The sequence below is a fragment of the Mus pahari genome, chromosome X, assembly GCF_900095145.1.
Source record: "Mus pahari chromosome X, PAHARI_EIJ_v1.1, whole genome shotgun sequence".
Classification (NCBI taxonomy): Eukaryota; Metazoa; Chordata; class Mammalia; order Rodentia; family Muridae; genus Mus; species Mus pahari.
In genome coordinates this window covers 145,449,500-145,466,149 of record NC_034613.1, presented here as the reverse complement: position 1 = coordinate 145,466,149, position 16,650 = coordinate 145,449,500, and the positions used below count along the sequence as shown (strand labels likewise).

The window sequence follows — 16,650 nt, the reverse complement described above, 5'->3', positions numbered from 1 at the left end:
CCAGCTTGCATTTGTGTAAACTGACAACTTCTTTTTAGAAGCATCCTTTGCTTGGGTCTCTTTGGTGCTCCCCACCCAGTTATAGTCAATATTTCGACTTGTGATTTCTTTTTCTTGAACACTCATTTTCACCACAGAGCTCACATTTTAAAAATGAATATGCTTGCATGTATGCATGGAGTGGCTTTTGTAGGCCAGAAAGATGGTATTGGCTCTCCTGGAGTTGGAGTTACAGGCAGTTATAAGCCACCTGAAGAAGGTGCAGGAAACCAAGCTCTTTTTTTAATTGGTTATTTTATGTATTTACATTTCAAATCTTGTCCCCCTTCCCAGTTTCCCATCAGCAAACTCCCTATCCCATTACCCTCTCCCTGTCTCTATGAGGGTGCTTACCCCACCCACCCACCCACTCCCACCTCACCACCCTAGCATCCCTCTATGCTGGGGCATCAAGCCTCCACAAGTCCAAGGGCTTCCGCTCCCACTGATGTCAGATAAGTCAATCCTGTGCTATATATGTAGCTGGAGCCATGGGTCCTTCCATGTATACTCTTTGGTTGGTTGGTGGTTTAGTCCCAGGCAGCTCTGGTTAGTCTAGTTGGTTGACATTGTTGTTCTTCCTATGGGGTTGCAATCCCCTTCAGGTACTTCAGTCCTTGCCTCAACTCCTCCATTGTGCTCAGTCTGATGGTTGGCTTCGAGCATCCACATCTGTATTGGTGGTTCCTGTCTAAAGGAAACCAAGCTCTTAACCAGGGCCTTCTCTCCAGCCATGAATCTCTGACGTTCTCCCCTGATTTATGCTTCTCCAGAGGAATGTTTGCTCAGTATCTTCTTTCCCTTATAGGTCATAAGAACTTATAAATACTTTCAGCAGGAAGACATTAATGAAAATTTCATTCTTGTACATTTCTTTGTTGTGCAGCCCATTACACTACTTATGGAGTCATCAGATGCCATGAACCTGGCCTGTCTGACAGCTGGATATTACCGGCTCCTCGTGGACTCCAGGAGGTCAATATTTAACATGGCCAACAAGAAAAATGCAGGCACGCAGGACACAGGTATTTTCTTTCTAAATTCATGATCCTCTTCCCACATACCCTTTGAGAACTTACCCCAAAATAAGAATAATCAGTAACTGAATTCAATAGGAAACTGCTATACTTAAGATTGCTGATTCCAAGGGCTGGGGAGATGAGAAGTACATTCCACACAATCATGGGAACCTGAGTTCCAAGGGCCAGAGTACACATAAAGCTAGACACATAACATGTGTCTGTATTCCCCATGTCCCTACAATAATAGAGGCAAAGACAAAAGTATCCCTGTCAGTTTGTGGGCTAGCCTGGAGTATACAACTCATAATTGAACAACAAAGATCCTGCCTCAATCACAGGAGAGGACAAGAACCAGCACCTAAGGTTGATCTCTGACCTCCACATGTGTACCAGGGCATATGCATACCCACATACACACACACACACACACACACACACACACACACACACGTGTGCGCGCACGCACACACACACACACATATAAACACAAACATACACACACAAACATACACACACATACATACATACATACATGATACACACACATACATGATACACACACACACACAGAAATTGTGGTAGAGTGCTTGCTTACCAAATATGAGAGCCTTGATTTAATCCCCATTACTACAAAGAAAAGATAAGGTTCTACCTATTAAAAAATCTAACTTCCAAATATAACACAAAACCTTTATGTACTGGTGACATTAACTATTAAAAATAAACATGCTGATTTTCCCATTTCATCTGAAAAGTCACTTGGAAATGACAGGGGCTCATTTCAAAAGCATTGGTTTTAATGCGTGAAGTCTTGACAGTCTTTTCCTTTTCTTTCTTTCTTGTTTATTTCTTACTGTTTGGTCCTAACCTAGTCATATATACTTAATGGAAACTCTTCACTAAGCTGATTTCATGGTCCTTTAGCTACATTTTCACTGCCTCACTCTTAAAATGGCTGGGACCCTGAGAATTAAGCCCCCTGATGTAGAGTTTTTCTTTCTTTAAAATTCTAGGCTATAGCTTTGACATCTTATAAACTCACTTATTGTACTAATTTACTTTATGTATGTATGTATGTATGTATGCATGCATGCTTGCATGCATGCATTTAGTGAGAGTGTGTAGCCCAAGTTAGCCTAGAACTCACTACGTAGCCCAGACTGATCTCAAGTTATAGCATTCCTGACTCAGTCTCCAGAGTACCAGGATTCTCAGTGTGGCCCACCACACCTGTTCTGGACTTGAATGTTCTAGAAAGAACTTCTTCCACCCTGGTGCCATCCTGGCAAAGCTATCAGAGGTCACTCCAGCCACTTGATAGGAGAAAATATTCCCAGAAATAGGGCAAGGAGGATGATATGTGTTAAGTTGGCTGTTGCACTGAGGGCACGTAATTATTATTTGTTTTATGACTTTTGCTCCAGTCTTTATTTTCTTCTGTCTACAGTGGATGCCCAATAAGATGGCTGATAGATACTATCATGCAAGTCAGAAGATGACATAATTAGAATTAAGGGTCCTACAAATAGGATTTCTTTTTGTAAAAAAAAAAAAATGAGAACTACAAGCTAGACAGTGGTACACCTGTAATCCAAGTGCCCAGGATTTACTTGGTGTTACCTTACTCAGGATCTCCATGAGTCTGAGGGCACCCAGGTCAAGTGAAGCTATAGAACAAGACTCTGTGTCAAACTAACAACAAAAGAATTGTAGGGCTTTTGAGATAGCTCAGTAAGTAAAGGCATTTCCTGCTAAGGCTAAAATTCTGAGTTTGGTCTCTATGACCCATGTGAAAGAAGGAAAGAACCACCTTTTGAAAGTTGTCCTCTGACCTTTACATGCTTTCCATGGCATATGTAAACACACACACACACACACACACACACACACAGATACACAGATTCATTGTCACTATCTCTAAAGGAGAAAAAGGAAATAGCCTTTTATTTTCAAACTGAGCCCCAAACAATAAATCTTCACTGTAGTATGTAGATACAAGGCTATACATATATATTCATGTGATGTTTATTATTATAGTCATGGGGAATAGAAGCAGTTTTAGCCATGGATAAGGGTCAGCCATACAAAAGAAAGAGAAGGAAAGATAGAGAAAACATTCTTAGAAGGCAGCTTTGACTTCCCAGACTACTTTAAGTGCTATGGGTTTTCAAATTTCTCCAAGTTTGAGTTTCCTCATTTATATAATTTGGCTAAAATTTTATCTTGGGAAGTAAGAATTAAGAAAAATACATGTACAATGTCTAAAATGATGTTCAGTGATTTTAATAATAGCCAGTTGGGGGGATAATACAAAAATAACAATGAAATTCAAAGAAATGTAGAGTGTAGAGGAATACACAAAGAGGCAATGAGAGGCTCTGAGAGATGCAAATGACTAAAAATGATGAGAAAGGGCTCAGGGTGTAGCTCAGTAGTAAGCAATTCTCTACCATGCACAAGGCTCTGAGTTCCATCTGCAGGACTACATACAAAAAAACAGTAATTAAAAAGAGGAACAGAACACAGAGTCTTGCAGAGAACAGTTTTACAACCACTGAGAGTGATTTACAACCGTTCAACAATGACCTTTGAGATTCCAAAGAGCAGTTGGGCAATTTAACGCAATCTTTTCAAATTGGAAAACCAGTGTCTGGCCTTTTATTTTCAAATCATAAAGTTTACCCAGAAAAGAAATCCTTTTCCCCCTGTTAGCTATTAAAATTGTACAGGTACAAGGACAAAAGGAAGCCTACCACTCGAAAAAATGGTTACAATACTAGGGTCTTTCTTAGTACGGTCCAGTTGTTAGCACACAGTGTGATGTTCAGTTAAAAGTGGGAGGGAAAACTACTTTGTTATTAAAGGCATTATCACTGGGAGAAAGATTAGAACTTTAGCCTCTCAGGGTTCTTGTTAAACTCTACAGCAAGGGTGAAGATGCAAACATTTGTTCCATACACGTGCTTCACTCTAACAGAAGAGAACACCCTGATAGAACTGTAGGCCTAACATGACTAATAGTTTGAGACTTAGAATGATAGTCATTTTCAGCTTTCCTTGAGTCTGAATCAAGATTTCCCAATGGTTAAGGCCTTGGATACAAAATAAGTAGTCAACTTAACAAAATCTAGAATCATCTGTTAGGAGAGTGTCTTAGTAGGTGTTCTGGGAAGAGACACAATGGCCGTGGCTACTCTTATAAAATAAGGCATTGAATTGGGGCTCGCTTACAGTTCAGAGGTTTAATCCATTATCATCACAGTGGGTACCATGACAGCACATAGACAAGCATAGCGCTGGAGAAGTAGTTCTACATCTGTATCTACAGTCAGTGGAAGAGAGAGACACTGGGCCTGGGCTGGATCTTTGAAACCTCAAGCCTACCTCTAGTGACATACTTCCTCCAATGTGGTCATATCTACTCTAAGAAGGCAATATCCTGACCCCTCTAAGCCTTCTAAGTGGTATCACTCTGTGATGATTAGGCATGCAAATATATAAACCTATAGGAGCTATACCCATTTAAACTACCACAAAGGGTTATGACAAGGGACTTTCTAGATCAAGGTGACCTGTTGGCATGTGTGGGAAGGATTTTCATGATCATGTTTATTGACATGGGAAGAGCCAGTCAATTGTGGGTGGCACCATTCCCTAGATTTATGTACCATACTATATAAAAGTATAAGAAGCATGCTGAACACTAGTAATGCATTCATTGCTCTTTGCTCTTGACAGTAAATATGATGTAACTAGATACTTCAAGCTCCTGTTTCCTTGACTTCCCCTATCTGTAACATACTGTAACCTAGAGCTGTGAGCTAAAATAAATCTTTTCTCCACTAATTTAGGTATTTTCAGGGTGAACTAGGACACTTAGCATCATGTTGTGGCTAGTACCACCTTTTTTCCCTTTGGGAACTCTCAGAAGATCCCCTGAGACATAAGAAGAATAAACAGTAAATTTCTGGTATCAATCATTTGGCACATTGCTGCGAGCAAATTCCTGTCAAAAAAACAACTTAAGGAAGGGCTTATTTTTGGCTATCAGTTTGACGCTACTCTACTCAAACATGCAGTCAAGGCATGATGGCAGGAGCATGAGGCAGCTGAGAACATTGCATTGCTAGTCAGGAAATAGTGTGATGAATGCTAGGCTAGAGTTCAACCTTTCTCATTTCCTTCTGCTTGGCAAATAAGCCCACGAGATGGTGTCATCCCCATTCAGGTTTTGTTTTTCTTTCTCTGTTAAACCTTTCTGAAAACACCTTCAAAAACCACCTGGAGGTGTGCTTCCTAATGGTTGTAATTCCAGTAAAGTTGATGATGAAGATTAATCATCATATTTCATGTTCAGTGAAGACTAAGCCACAATTCCCACCCCAGAGTGTTCTATGTCTCTTGAGTCATTCCAAGAAGGTAAACAGTATATACTGTAGGAATGAAGCCTAGATTGAGCACATTTTTTAAAATTACAAATTGAGGTAGACTTTAATACGACTCTAATAATTAGAGGTGAACTCTAATAAGAACTTATAAGCTAACATTATTTCATTCTATCTTGAAATTTTCCCTTTAAATATTTTCAAAATCTCTGACCCCACATATCTACATATTTATTAGCTTTTAGGAGACTGAATGAGTATAATTTGCTCTCAGTTTCCTGAACTATTTAGTTTTCTTGTTCTAACCCACAAGTTAGAAGCCTATGACTAATGGGCTGACTCTTGTTCTTATGAATAAAGTTTTATTGGAATTCAAGCATACACATTGTGCCACTTTTCTGAGACTATGACTTTCTGTTCACAGGTCTGAAGTCTAAAATCAAGGTGTAGACATAGCTTGGCTTTCTCCAACAGATCTAAAGGAGGATGTATTCTACATCTTCCTGTCACTGATGGGTGCCAGCATTCTTTGTGGTTGTACTATGCTAGCCATTGTCTGTGTCTCCACATGGTCTTTAGTTCTTCCCTATGTAGATCAGATTCTTCTCTCTCTTCTGCCTCACCACTGAATTGAGGAACTGCACAGATAATTCAGGATGAACTTAGATCAAGATACTTAATTAAATATGCATGATGATTTCCCAGATAATGTCACATATTCAATAATGAAACCTCAAAGTGGGACATATTATTTGTGGAGCACAATTCCACCGATACTCCCATGTGTTTATCATCTATGGCTGCTTTCATGTTAAAAAATAGTCTAAAATACATCAAATATTTACTCTTTGACCCTTTCTATAAAGACTTTGCCAAATCTTAATCTAAATCTGGGGCCCCGTTACAATGAATCTCTGCTAACTAGTCTATTTCCTAACAACAGTCTGTCCTGCACGTGCACACACACACACACACACACACACACACACATATACACATAAGAGAGAGAGAATCTATTAATGTTGTTAATGTTGAAGTCACACAAGGTATACTGACTGTAAAGTATGATGCCAATATGGACAATGTCTAACTCAGTGTCCTTAAAAGTAAATATTTCATGGTTGCTTATAAAAATGCAGATATTTAGCAAAATGATGCTGAGTATTGTTCAGCATTATATAATTTGGGGAGAAAACACTACTATAGTAAAATTGATTTTCTTTTCCAAATACCGTACATGTCAGTATGTCTCAAATATGGGACAGGGGGTGGTCTGAAAAAAAAAAAAACAGATGGAAAACTAGTAGGGTCCTAACTTTTTCTCAGAAAGTTGCTTCTGCAATTGACAAAACAATAGCCTCAGAATGACCTACTTCTTGCTTTTGTTAAATATCAGAGCAAATCTCCACATTACAAGACCCTTGAAGAGCAAATGAAACAATAATATTTAAATTCATGTTTTGCAATTTTAACTGATGTGAAACATCAAACAAATCTTCCCACACTCCCATGATACAAATGAATGTTGAATTAAGCCCTAATATTAACTATGCCCAGAAATAGCTGAAAAGAAATCCTATGAGGGAGGCATCTTGTGTAATATAGATATAGATATATGCATATAGATATGAATACTAACATTTATACATGAATATATATTACCACTAAGATAAAAGTAGACTGAAAATGACGTACCACATTTAGTTTCTTAATAAATGTAGGAAAAGTATGAAGGTTCTTGACCGTCTCATACCTCAAGAAAGATGAAGTCGTTATTATATCTTACCAACTACAGAATGTTAGCTCTCACTTCACAAAGTAAATGGAGTGTTTTCTGGGGAAAACCATCCATTAGAATATCACCCTTAAGGATTATAAAAGTTTTATTATGTATTTCTGATCATGGATACCTTTGAGGCCAATAATAAAAGCAAGGGCTAGAGGGAATTAAGATATCACCCTCCCCTCTCAGGTGCTGTTATATGTTAGCAAGCAGCAATTCTATTTTGTGCAGTATCAATTTGATTAAGTCTCCTAACCAAGGAATCTCACACCTGGGGCCTACATCAACTAGTGCTCCATTTGGAATGTCGAATAACCATGCTTAAAGAGTGATAATACAATCCATTCAAGTACAAAATAGGCAGAACTGAGGAGATGACTCCCTAGATGAGATGCTTGTTGTGCAAACATGAAGGCCTGAGTTTTGAATCCTTAGTAGCCCCATTAAAATCCATGTCTGCTGGTGTGTAACTATAATCGCAACACTGGGAAGGCAGAGACAAGTGGATCTCAGCAGCTCACCAGTCAGCAAGCCTAACTGAATCAGCAAGCTCCAGGTTCAGTGACAGACCCTGACTCAAAACTAGATGATGAACAATGAGAGAGATCGATACCAGGCATTAATGTCTGGCTTTTGTGTACATGCTCATTGGTGAGCATGGTCACATACAAACATATGTATATAGTGTATGCAATACATAAAAACACACACACGAGAGAGAGAGAGAGAGAGAGAGAGAGAGAGAGAGAGAGAGAACCTGTACCATTTCTGAGAACAGACAGCATAATAAACTACCTATCTGATTCTTTCTCTTTAGGATCAGAAAATAAAGGCAAGCATAATCTCCTTGGTCCTGATTGGAACTGTATGCCTCAGATGACCACCTTCATTGGCGAAGGTGAACAAGAAGCCCAAATCACATATATAGATTCTAAACAGAAGACAGTTGAGATGACAGACAGCACCTTGTGTCCCAAAGAGCACCGGCACTTATATATCGACAACACATACAGTTCAGATGAACTTAACCAGCCGCTGACTCAGCCAGGTGATGCCCCCTGTGAGGCCGACTATAGAAGCCTAGCGCAGCGGTCCCTTTTGACCCTCTCAGGACCAGACACTCTGAAGAAAGCACAGGAATCTCCGCGAGGAGCTAAAGTGTCCTTTATTTTTGGAGATCTTGCCTTAGATGATGGCATGAGTCCCCCAACTCTAGGCTATGAAAGAATGTTAGAGGAGAATCCAGAAATGCTGGAGAAGCAGCGGAATCTCTACATCAGCAGTGCCAATGACATGAAAAACCTGGACCTCACTCCAGACACAGACAGCATCCAGTTTGTGGCAAATTCTGTATATGCAAACATAGGTGATGTGAAGAACTTTGAGGCCCCTGAGGGGATAGAGGAGCCCCTCTTACATGACATCTGTTATGCGGAAAACACAGACGATGCAGAAGATGAAGATGAGGTGAGCTGCGAGGAGGACCTCGTGGTGGGTGAAATGAACCAACCAGCCATCCTTGACCTGTCAGGGTCAAGTGATGACATTATTGACCTCACAACTCTGCCTCCTCCAGAAGGAGATGACAATGAGGATGACTTCCTCCTGCGTTCTCTGAACATGGCCATCGCTGCTCCCCCACCTGGCTTTAGAGACAGTTCTGATGAAGAGGACACTCAGAGCCAGGCGACATCCTTCCATGAGGACAAAGAACAAGGCAGCAGCCTGCAGAATGAGGAGATCCCTGTGTCCCTCATTGATGCTGTGCCCACCAGTGCAGAGGGCAAGTGTGAGAAGGGACTGGACCCTACCGTCGTTTCCACACTGGAAGCCCTAGAAGCTCTTTCAGAAGAACAGCAGAAGAGTGAAAATTCAGGTTCTTTCACCATTGTTACATTTATTCACTGATAACCATTGTCATCTCATCCTTTTGAGTCATTTGTTCTTGGAGTCCTGTTATGTGGTGTTTTCATTTCATACATGTCCCATTTCATAAATGTGCTGAACTACCATCATGGGGGAGGTTGTTAGGTGGTTTCCTTTGTTGCTAGTTTAAAAAAAATGATGTCCCTCCCCCTTCTCTGGAACAACTGTGCAATAAAATCATAGTCCTTACTGAAAAGGGAAAAATCTTGTTTTATTTTTTATTTCGTTTTGCCATTGTTGTTTGTTTTCATTTTTGTAATACTAATGAGTCACATTTCTTGCATGTCTCTAATTGCCTCTGCTCCAGCCATTAACTGCTTCTTGTTTTTTATGGCATACAGGTGTAGCCATCTTGCGGGCTTATAGTCCTGAGTCTTCATCAGACTCAGGCAATGAGACTAACTCTTCTGAAATGACAGAGGGTTCTGAGCTAGCTGCAGCACAGAAGCAGTCGGAAAGCCTCTCCCGCATGTTCTTGGCCGCTCATGAAGGCTATCACCCTCTGGCAGAAGAACAGACAGAGTTCCCCACCTCCAAAGCCCCCTCAGTGGGCTTGCCTCCAAAGTCCTCCCATGGCCTGGCTGCTCGCCCAGCAACCGACCTCCCACCCAAAGTTGTGCCTTCCAAGCAGATCCTTCACTCAGACCACATGGAAATGGAGCCAGAAACCATGGAGACCAAGTCAGTCACTGACTATTTTAGCAAACTGCACATGGGGTCAGTGGCATATTCCTGTACCAGCAAAAGGAAAAGCAAGCTTCCTGAGGGAGAGGGGAAATCCCCCCTGAGTGGGAATGTACCAGGGAAAAAACAGCAGGGAACCAAAATAGCAGAGATAGAGGAGGACACCAAAGGCAAAGTTGGCACTGTGTCTTCAAGAGACAATCCACACCTCAGCACTTTTAACCTAGAGAGAACTGCCTTTCGCAAGGACAGCCAAAGATGGTATGTGGCCTCTGATGGTGGGGTGGTAGAGAAAAGTGCAATGGAAGCACCAGCCATGAAAGTCTTTCCCAGAGGTCCAGGCCTGGGTAACAGAGAGGCTGAAGGGAAAGAAGACGGTACTGTGGAAGGAGGGGCTGATGATGCTTCAGGACTTGGCCAAGGGGACCGCTTCCTCACAGACATGGCCTGTGTAGCCTCAGCCAAAGACTTAGACAACCCTGAAGATACTGACTCGCCCACTTGTGACCATGCCACTAAGCTTCCTGAGGCTGAAGACAATGTGGCCCGCCTTTGTGACTACCATTTGGCCAAGCGAATGTCATCCCTGCAGAGTGAGGGCCATTTTTCTCTACAGAGCTCTCAAGGCTCTTCAGTGGACACAGGCTGTGGCCCGGGCAGCAGTAGCAGTGCCTGCGCCACTCCTGTGGAATCGCCCCTCTGCCCGTCGATGGGGAAGCACATGATTCCAGATGCTTCTGGGAAAGGAGGGAGATATATTTCACCAGAGGAGAGAGCCCCTGGCCATCCCAACCATGGAGCCACCTTCGAGGAACTGCACCCACAGACAGAAGGGATGTGTCCACGCATGACAGTGCCTGCTCTGCACACAGCCATTAATGCCGACCCCCTGTTTGGCACTTTGAGAGATGGATGCCATCGACTGCCCAAGATTAAGGAAACCACAGGTACAGCAATGATGGATTTAGTGGTTTACTTTATATGCCAGGAGCATGAGGACCTTATTTACAACAAACCTAAAAATACATAATAAAAGGTAGAAGGGGGGAGACAATCATTAATAGCAATCATTGACCCATTGACAATGAATAGTGGAATTGAGTGTGGAACAATGTGAGAAATAGATTTTTCTCATTATAATCTTGCTTTGCTCTTACTTTAGAATTTGATGGAGTCATAAATTTTGTTCTAAATTCTGAGTGCAGATGCCCCCATATGACTCGCAGCTACAAGAGAGTATTGCTTAAGATCACATAGCACTTTGATTTCTCTATTGCTGAGGTCACCCCTTTCTAGTTTTGCTGTCATGTTGCTTAGAGGAGGATATAGAGCAGACAGTGAGGGAGACTGGAGGATTTGGGCAAGAGTCTATGTGTCTCAGCAGAGTCATCCATTCCTCTCTTACCTTTGGGAGATACCATCCCTAGAGTAATAGTCTTATGTCTCCAATGGACATCAGTGTTGAGAAGAGTTGGAAGACTTATGACTCCTCAAATAAAATTTGTATTAAGAAGATAACAGAGTCACCTTTTGTGCTCAACCTAACCTACCCCCCAGCAGGCTCACCCTCATCCTACCTACTTAGCTGATCATCAGATGACCCAAGCAGATGCTCTTAGTGCTCCACACTATGACAATAGTGTTTTCCCCACAGTGGCCAGTAAAGGTTACTGAGATCTCACACAGATTAATTTCTACATTTTTAAAAATGTCTTGAAGAGTCTTCAAAAGATTGTGGTGTTGTCTCCAAACTCACCATTAGCTTTGGCTGCCTACTCTGGGCAAATATCTGTGAGTGTTGCCCAGTTCATTTGGCTTGCAAAGAGTTTTTGCCTTCATTATCTCTTGTTCTTTTACATATAACATGTTATCATTTTGCAAAAAGTTAAGCAGCTTGTCAAGTGTCTTCACCTCAAGCCGTATACCAAACAAACTTTGCAACTCATGCTGTCCTCTTAAAACTGGTGGCTGAATTAATTATCAAAAATTCTATTAGGATGATTAAAACTTGTAACCCATGCCCTGATTAACCCTTAAAATGAAACTTAAATATCGCAAACCTGTTGGGATAATGTATGCAGTGGGACACTTATTTATCTAATCTTTGATAGCTAAATACTAGAACCAATAAAATTCATGAAATACAATTGTTTCCATACAAATGCTTCAAAATTTTTAGACAAATTCATCTGTGTCAGTAATCGAGAAGTAATAGACTCCAGGAACTCTTGCCATCCATTGACGTGGATGAGTTATTAGGAAGCAATTTTGGGGAAGTGGGGTAGCCCCTGACACATAGCAACTCTTTTTAAATGGTCTCCTGGGAAATGACAGGCATCACATAGAGCAATAGTGAAAATGCCACCCAAGGGATGCTTAACGACTCTGTTTTTCTACTACCCCTAGTGTAGCTTTGACAGAGCCTGGGAAGGAGAGGCAAGGAGGCATGCCTTCAGCTTGGTCTCCACATCCTGAAGCTGATCCCATCCTGCTACCATCAAATATTTACTTGGAATCAAAGGTGCCAAGCCCAAATCAAGACCCTAATGATTTCTCCCAAGGAAACCAGGCATTCGGAGAGGCTGTGAGCTGGCGGCCAGCAGATCTGAGAGGGGGGAGCCTCAGGACACCCCCCAGCCAGAGGGCTCTCAGACATAGCAGCAGTATCCTCTCAGGACCCGTAGGTTTGGAGACCTTCCAAGAGAGAACCAAGGGCGTAGTCAGCTTGAAGTATCCAGGAATCACAGAAGCACAGGAGGTCAGTTCAGAAAGACGAGCAGAACTCCCTCTGGGGAAGAAGCTCACCAAAAGTTTTTCCCAAAGCTCAATGCACTTTATCTCTGAGGGAAAGTTTCACAAAAAGTCCCCCGTGTCTCATAAAGACTCAAAGGTGTATAGGACTCTACCCTTACGGAAGCTGGAAAGCAGCAACTGGAGATGTCGAGGACCCTTCAGCTACTGTTTTCTAAACCAAGGACAGGATGAAGATGGGGATGAGGATGAAGATGAAGGAGAGGCCACCCTTCAGGTCTCTTGTCTCTATCGACCACAGATAACCCAAGCCATGTCGGAACCAAGTAACTCATCCCTGGTTGTTGGACTGCAGAAGCAAGGGGGCGAACTGTCCAGAGGGACAGTGCTGAAGGTCTGGACAGAAGACCCAGATGGTCCAGATGACTTGGACTTCAGCAGTCTGGCTTTTGATGCCCAGATTGCAAGAATAAATGCCCTAAAGGCGAACACATATGGAATGCCCGATGGGTTTCTTGAAGCCCAAAATGATGCCAATGAGCTGCTCTGCCTTGTGAGGGCAACCAAGGCAAAGAAGGAGGAGTCACGCCCTGAAACATATGACCTTACACTTTCACAGTACAAGCAGCTGTTATCCATTGAATCCAGACAGTTGGGAAGTGCCTGTAGGAAAATGGCAATGGCCGAGAAAAGCCCAGAAGAGATGCTCCTAGCGATGAGTTCCAGTTTTCAAGTGCTCTGTTGCCTAACAGAAGCTTGCATGCGGTTAGTGAAAGTCGTGAACTCTGAAACACAGCGGCAAGAAATCGTAGCGAAGATTGATGAAGTGGTCATAAACTATATTTGTCTCCTGAAAGCTGCTGAGGCAGCCACTGGCAAAACCACTGGGGATCCTAGTATTGGACTATCAATGCGACATTCAACCACCATGGCCGCTCTTGTAAGCACACTAACACGTTCTCTCAAGATGCTTTTAAATAAATAAATATGGAAGTCACATCATAATCTATCTTTGCAAAGCCATACATGAACTTTTCTTTACTTTCTGTGTACAATGAACAGATGTCTCCTTTCTTCTCTCTGTATATTTTGTTCTTTTATATAAAATAGGAGATAGAAGTTACATTGATGAAATGTTGAAAAGTCTTAATCAGATGTATTCTGTTTATATTATACAAATATACATGTAGAAGGAATATATGAGAAAATGATGACATTTGGCTATTTTTCATATAGTCAAAACTCCAAGCATATGAGATGAAATTTTAAATTCTACATTGTTAGAGGAAAACAATGAATCCTATCCCCTCTCCTTCCAAATGGATACTTGGAGACCCTATCATTCATATTTAGAAGAAAAGCCAAAAGAAAGAGAATAGAAAAGAAATCAAAATGTATATAAAACAGTACCTGTGTTTTAAAATTATCATTTTTAAACATTGGAAGTAGCAAAAATATATTTAAAATTCAAGAAGCTATTATAAATTACTAGAAAATATATAATAAATTAACTTTTTGCTCATAGTGTTTTGTTATTGGATGCTTTCTTCCAAGAATCCCTACATATTCAATTTTGTTTTATGCTACAATTTTGGTTTGGGCTACAGATTGGCAGGGGTGGGTAGATTCCATTGTGTCAGCATAAATGCTCTTTACAGTATTTCTAGACTTAAAAAGTTCCCCCAAATAAAAGAACAGGGGAAATTATGGGCCGGATCCTAGGCAATAACTAAAGGTATAGGTTGTCTAATTGCATAAAATAAGTGAAATTAGCAATGCCAAAATTAAATTGTTTGATGAAAAGAGAGATCTGCTTTGACTCACTGTCAAAATACATAAAACGAAGGCATTATTTCCTTCCAACTCAACCATGAAGCTTACTATTTCCTTTTGAGAACACCTAGTAAAGTGTTTGTAGAATTACACAAAAGCAGATTTAATGAGCACAAAAAGTGCAGACCCAGCAATGTAAATCAGAGCGCACCCCAGCACCTGGGAAGCACAGCTCAGCCTTCAGCTCTTAGCCCTCAGCTCCATGAAGGGCTTCCTGTTGCCCCTCTACTACAGGAGCATGGCTAGCAACAAAACGTGGAAGGACAGCCTACTACTGGGACAAAATTTCAAATCTAGAGTGTTCCAGAAAATCAAGTAGAGATGACTACTCTCATAATTGAAACCATGATTCAAAAGGTAGTATTTACCTAATGAGTACTTCATTTGGCAGATAGAAATACAAAATCTGAACAGAAACATGGCAAATTTGACTATTTCAAGTGAAACTAATGGAATACAAAAGTGTGTTCTGAACTGTCATCACTCAAATTATATCTTTGGGTCAAAACAAAAGAAGGCAAACTCTTCAATCATAAGTTAAATTGATATGTACATATGTAGTTTCTGGATCACTCCATAGTCAAGCTCCCCAATTCCTACTTCTGTAAATGGCTTAGAATAAGAGTAGTATAGCAAGAACCAATATTTCCCATTTTGTAGCCTGCCATGCAGGAGACCTAGCAAGGTCTACAGTTGCTATTTCTCTCTGGTCAGCCATTCATTCCACAGAGACTCAGCAAATGCAACACCACAGATTTACAGATTGTAACCAATGAAAGGAGTTCAGACATACATTGTTATAAATAATGTTTGACTAAATAATAAAACGTTATTTCATTACAATTCTAAATATTTGGTGTTTTGCTGTTGAGAGACATTAGTGGTGTTTACTGTGGAAAATCTTAGCAAATATTCTGTGTACTATAATACAAACAATAATAGGATGTGTGCTCTGTGTCAGACAATGTGCTAAACATTATTATCACATGTATTATCTCATTTAATCATGTCTATGATCTCTTGGTTTGGACATTATCATTAGTTCCTTCTGGAGGCATTATGGTTTACTAGTTATGAAATGTGGGGCTTGGGATCAGAAACCTCTTGATTTAAATTTTGGTCCTGCCATTCCCTAGCCCTTTCATCTTGGGAAAGCTATCTTTTTTTTTTTCAGTCTTGATTTCCTTATTGTGAAATGGACTTCAGTAATGAGATCTATTTCCATAGGGTTTTCACAAGTTTCAAGTAAAATTGTGTATTGTAAAGTTCTTACCACAATAGCTGATGGAGAATAAGTATTCAATGTTAGATATTATAATTATCATAATTGTTGTGTTAAATATATTGCCCAAGATACTGTGTGGAGGATGTTTGTTTTCGATGCATCCTGTATCCTGACTGTGTGCAGAACACATTTATGTGTAGTGCATATTCTGAAAAGAAGCATACAGGGAAATGATGCTCCGTTTTCAAATTGCAAATCTAGCTAGAACAACTTCCTACTCCATTGTGGTTCTTTGAGAAGCCTCGGGGAAATAGCTCTGGGTCTTTCTAGCCAATCTCCCATTTCCTGTGACTACTCCAGTAAGTTTCTGTTCTCCTAAACAAAGTCTTTACTATTCAAAAATCTCAAAAGGCCCCCTCACCTTCATTAAGCATGGGGCTCCTAACTGGAGTTCGTGTCCATTAGAGTATAGAAAGAACATGCTAGAATGATACTTGTGTTTATTTTTATCTAGTTTTTTTATGTTTGTGTATGTTTTATAATGGCATAATAGTACAGTGGTACATGTACATAATTTTAAATAAATAAATAAACAAATAAACAAATAAATAAATAAGCATAAGCCTGGTGCGTGTATGCAAAATACCGTCACAGGTAGTGTTGCATTCACTAAATTTTGAAGAACATGGAACTGGCACTGAAATTTGTTTGCATTCAGAGTCCAGCCTGTTTTCCTAAGTGTCTCTCTCACCACTCTTATTTAGCTGTCATTATAAAAGGTACAAATGTGTGCAAGAATTCATGCAGTTGTGAAAGGTACCAACTGGTGACTCCTTGGATATCAAATCCTAATCAGTATTACTTTCTCCATTTCTACACACCTCCTCCCAACCTGTATAATCTAGAAGCTCCCTGGTATCACGTCCCTTAATCCAGGAGTATCTCATTAGGGATAAGAACTTTTAAAATAAAACCACAATGCCACATCACATATAAAAATGA

General features: G+C 40.6%; 1 protein-coding gene across 9 annotated transcripts in view; it reads left to right on the top strand.

The window, feature by feature from the left end:
• Frmpd4 (FERM and PDZ domain containing 4) overlaps window positions 1-16,252 on the top strand; it is a 972,353-nt gene extending 956,101 nt beyond the window's left edge. For 5 of the 9 annotated variants that reach the window (XM_029534153.1, XM_029534151.1, XM_029534152.1 and 2 more), the window contains 4 exons: window positions 926-1,064; window positions 8,047-9,105; window positions 9,497-10,786; window positions 12,251-16,236. In XM_029534153.1, coding sequence (XP_029390013.1) covers window positions 926-1,064; window positions 8,047-9,105; window positions 9,497-10,786; window positions 12,251-13,575 — 3,813 coding nt within the window. In that variant the 3' untranslated portion in view covers window positions 13,576-16,236. Of the gene's footprint in view, window positions 1-925; window positions 1,065-8,046; window positions 9,106-9,496; window positions 10,787-12,245 lie in introns of all 9 variants that reach the window. The other 4 variants (XM_029534155.1, XM_021187619.2, XM_021187621.2 and 1 more) reach the window with 2 other exon arrangements.
• Window positions 16,253-16,650: the final 398 nt, after the last annotated feature.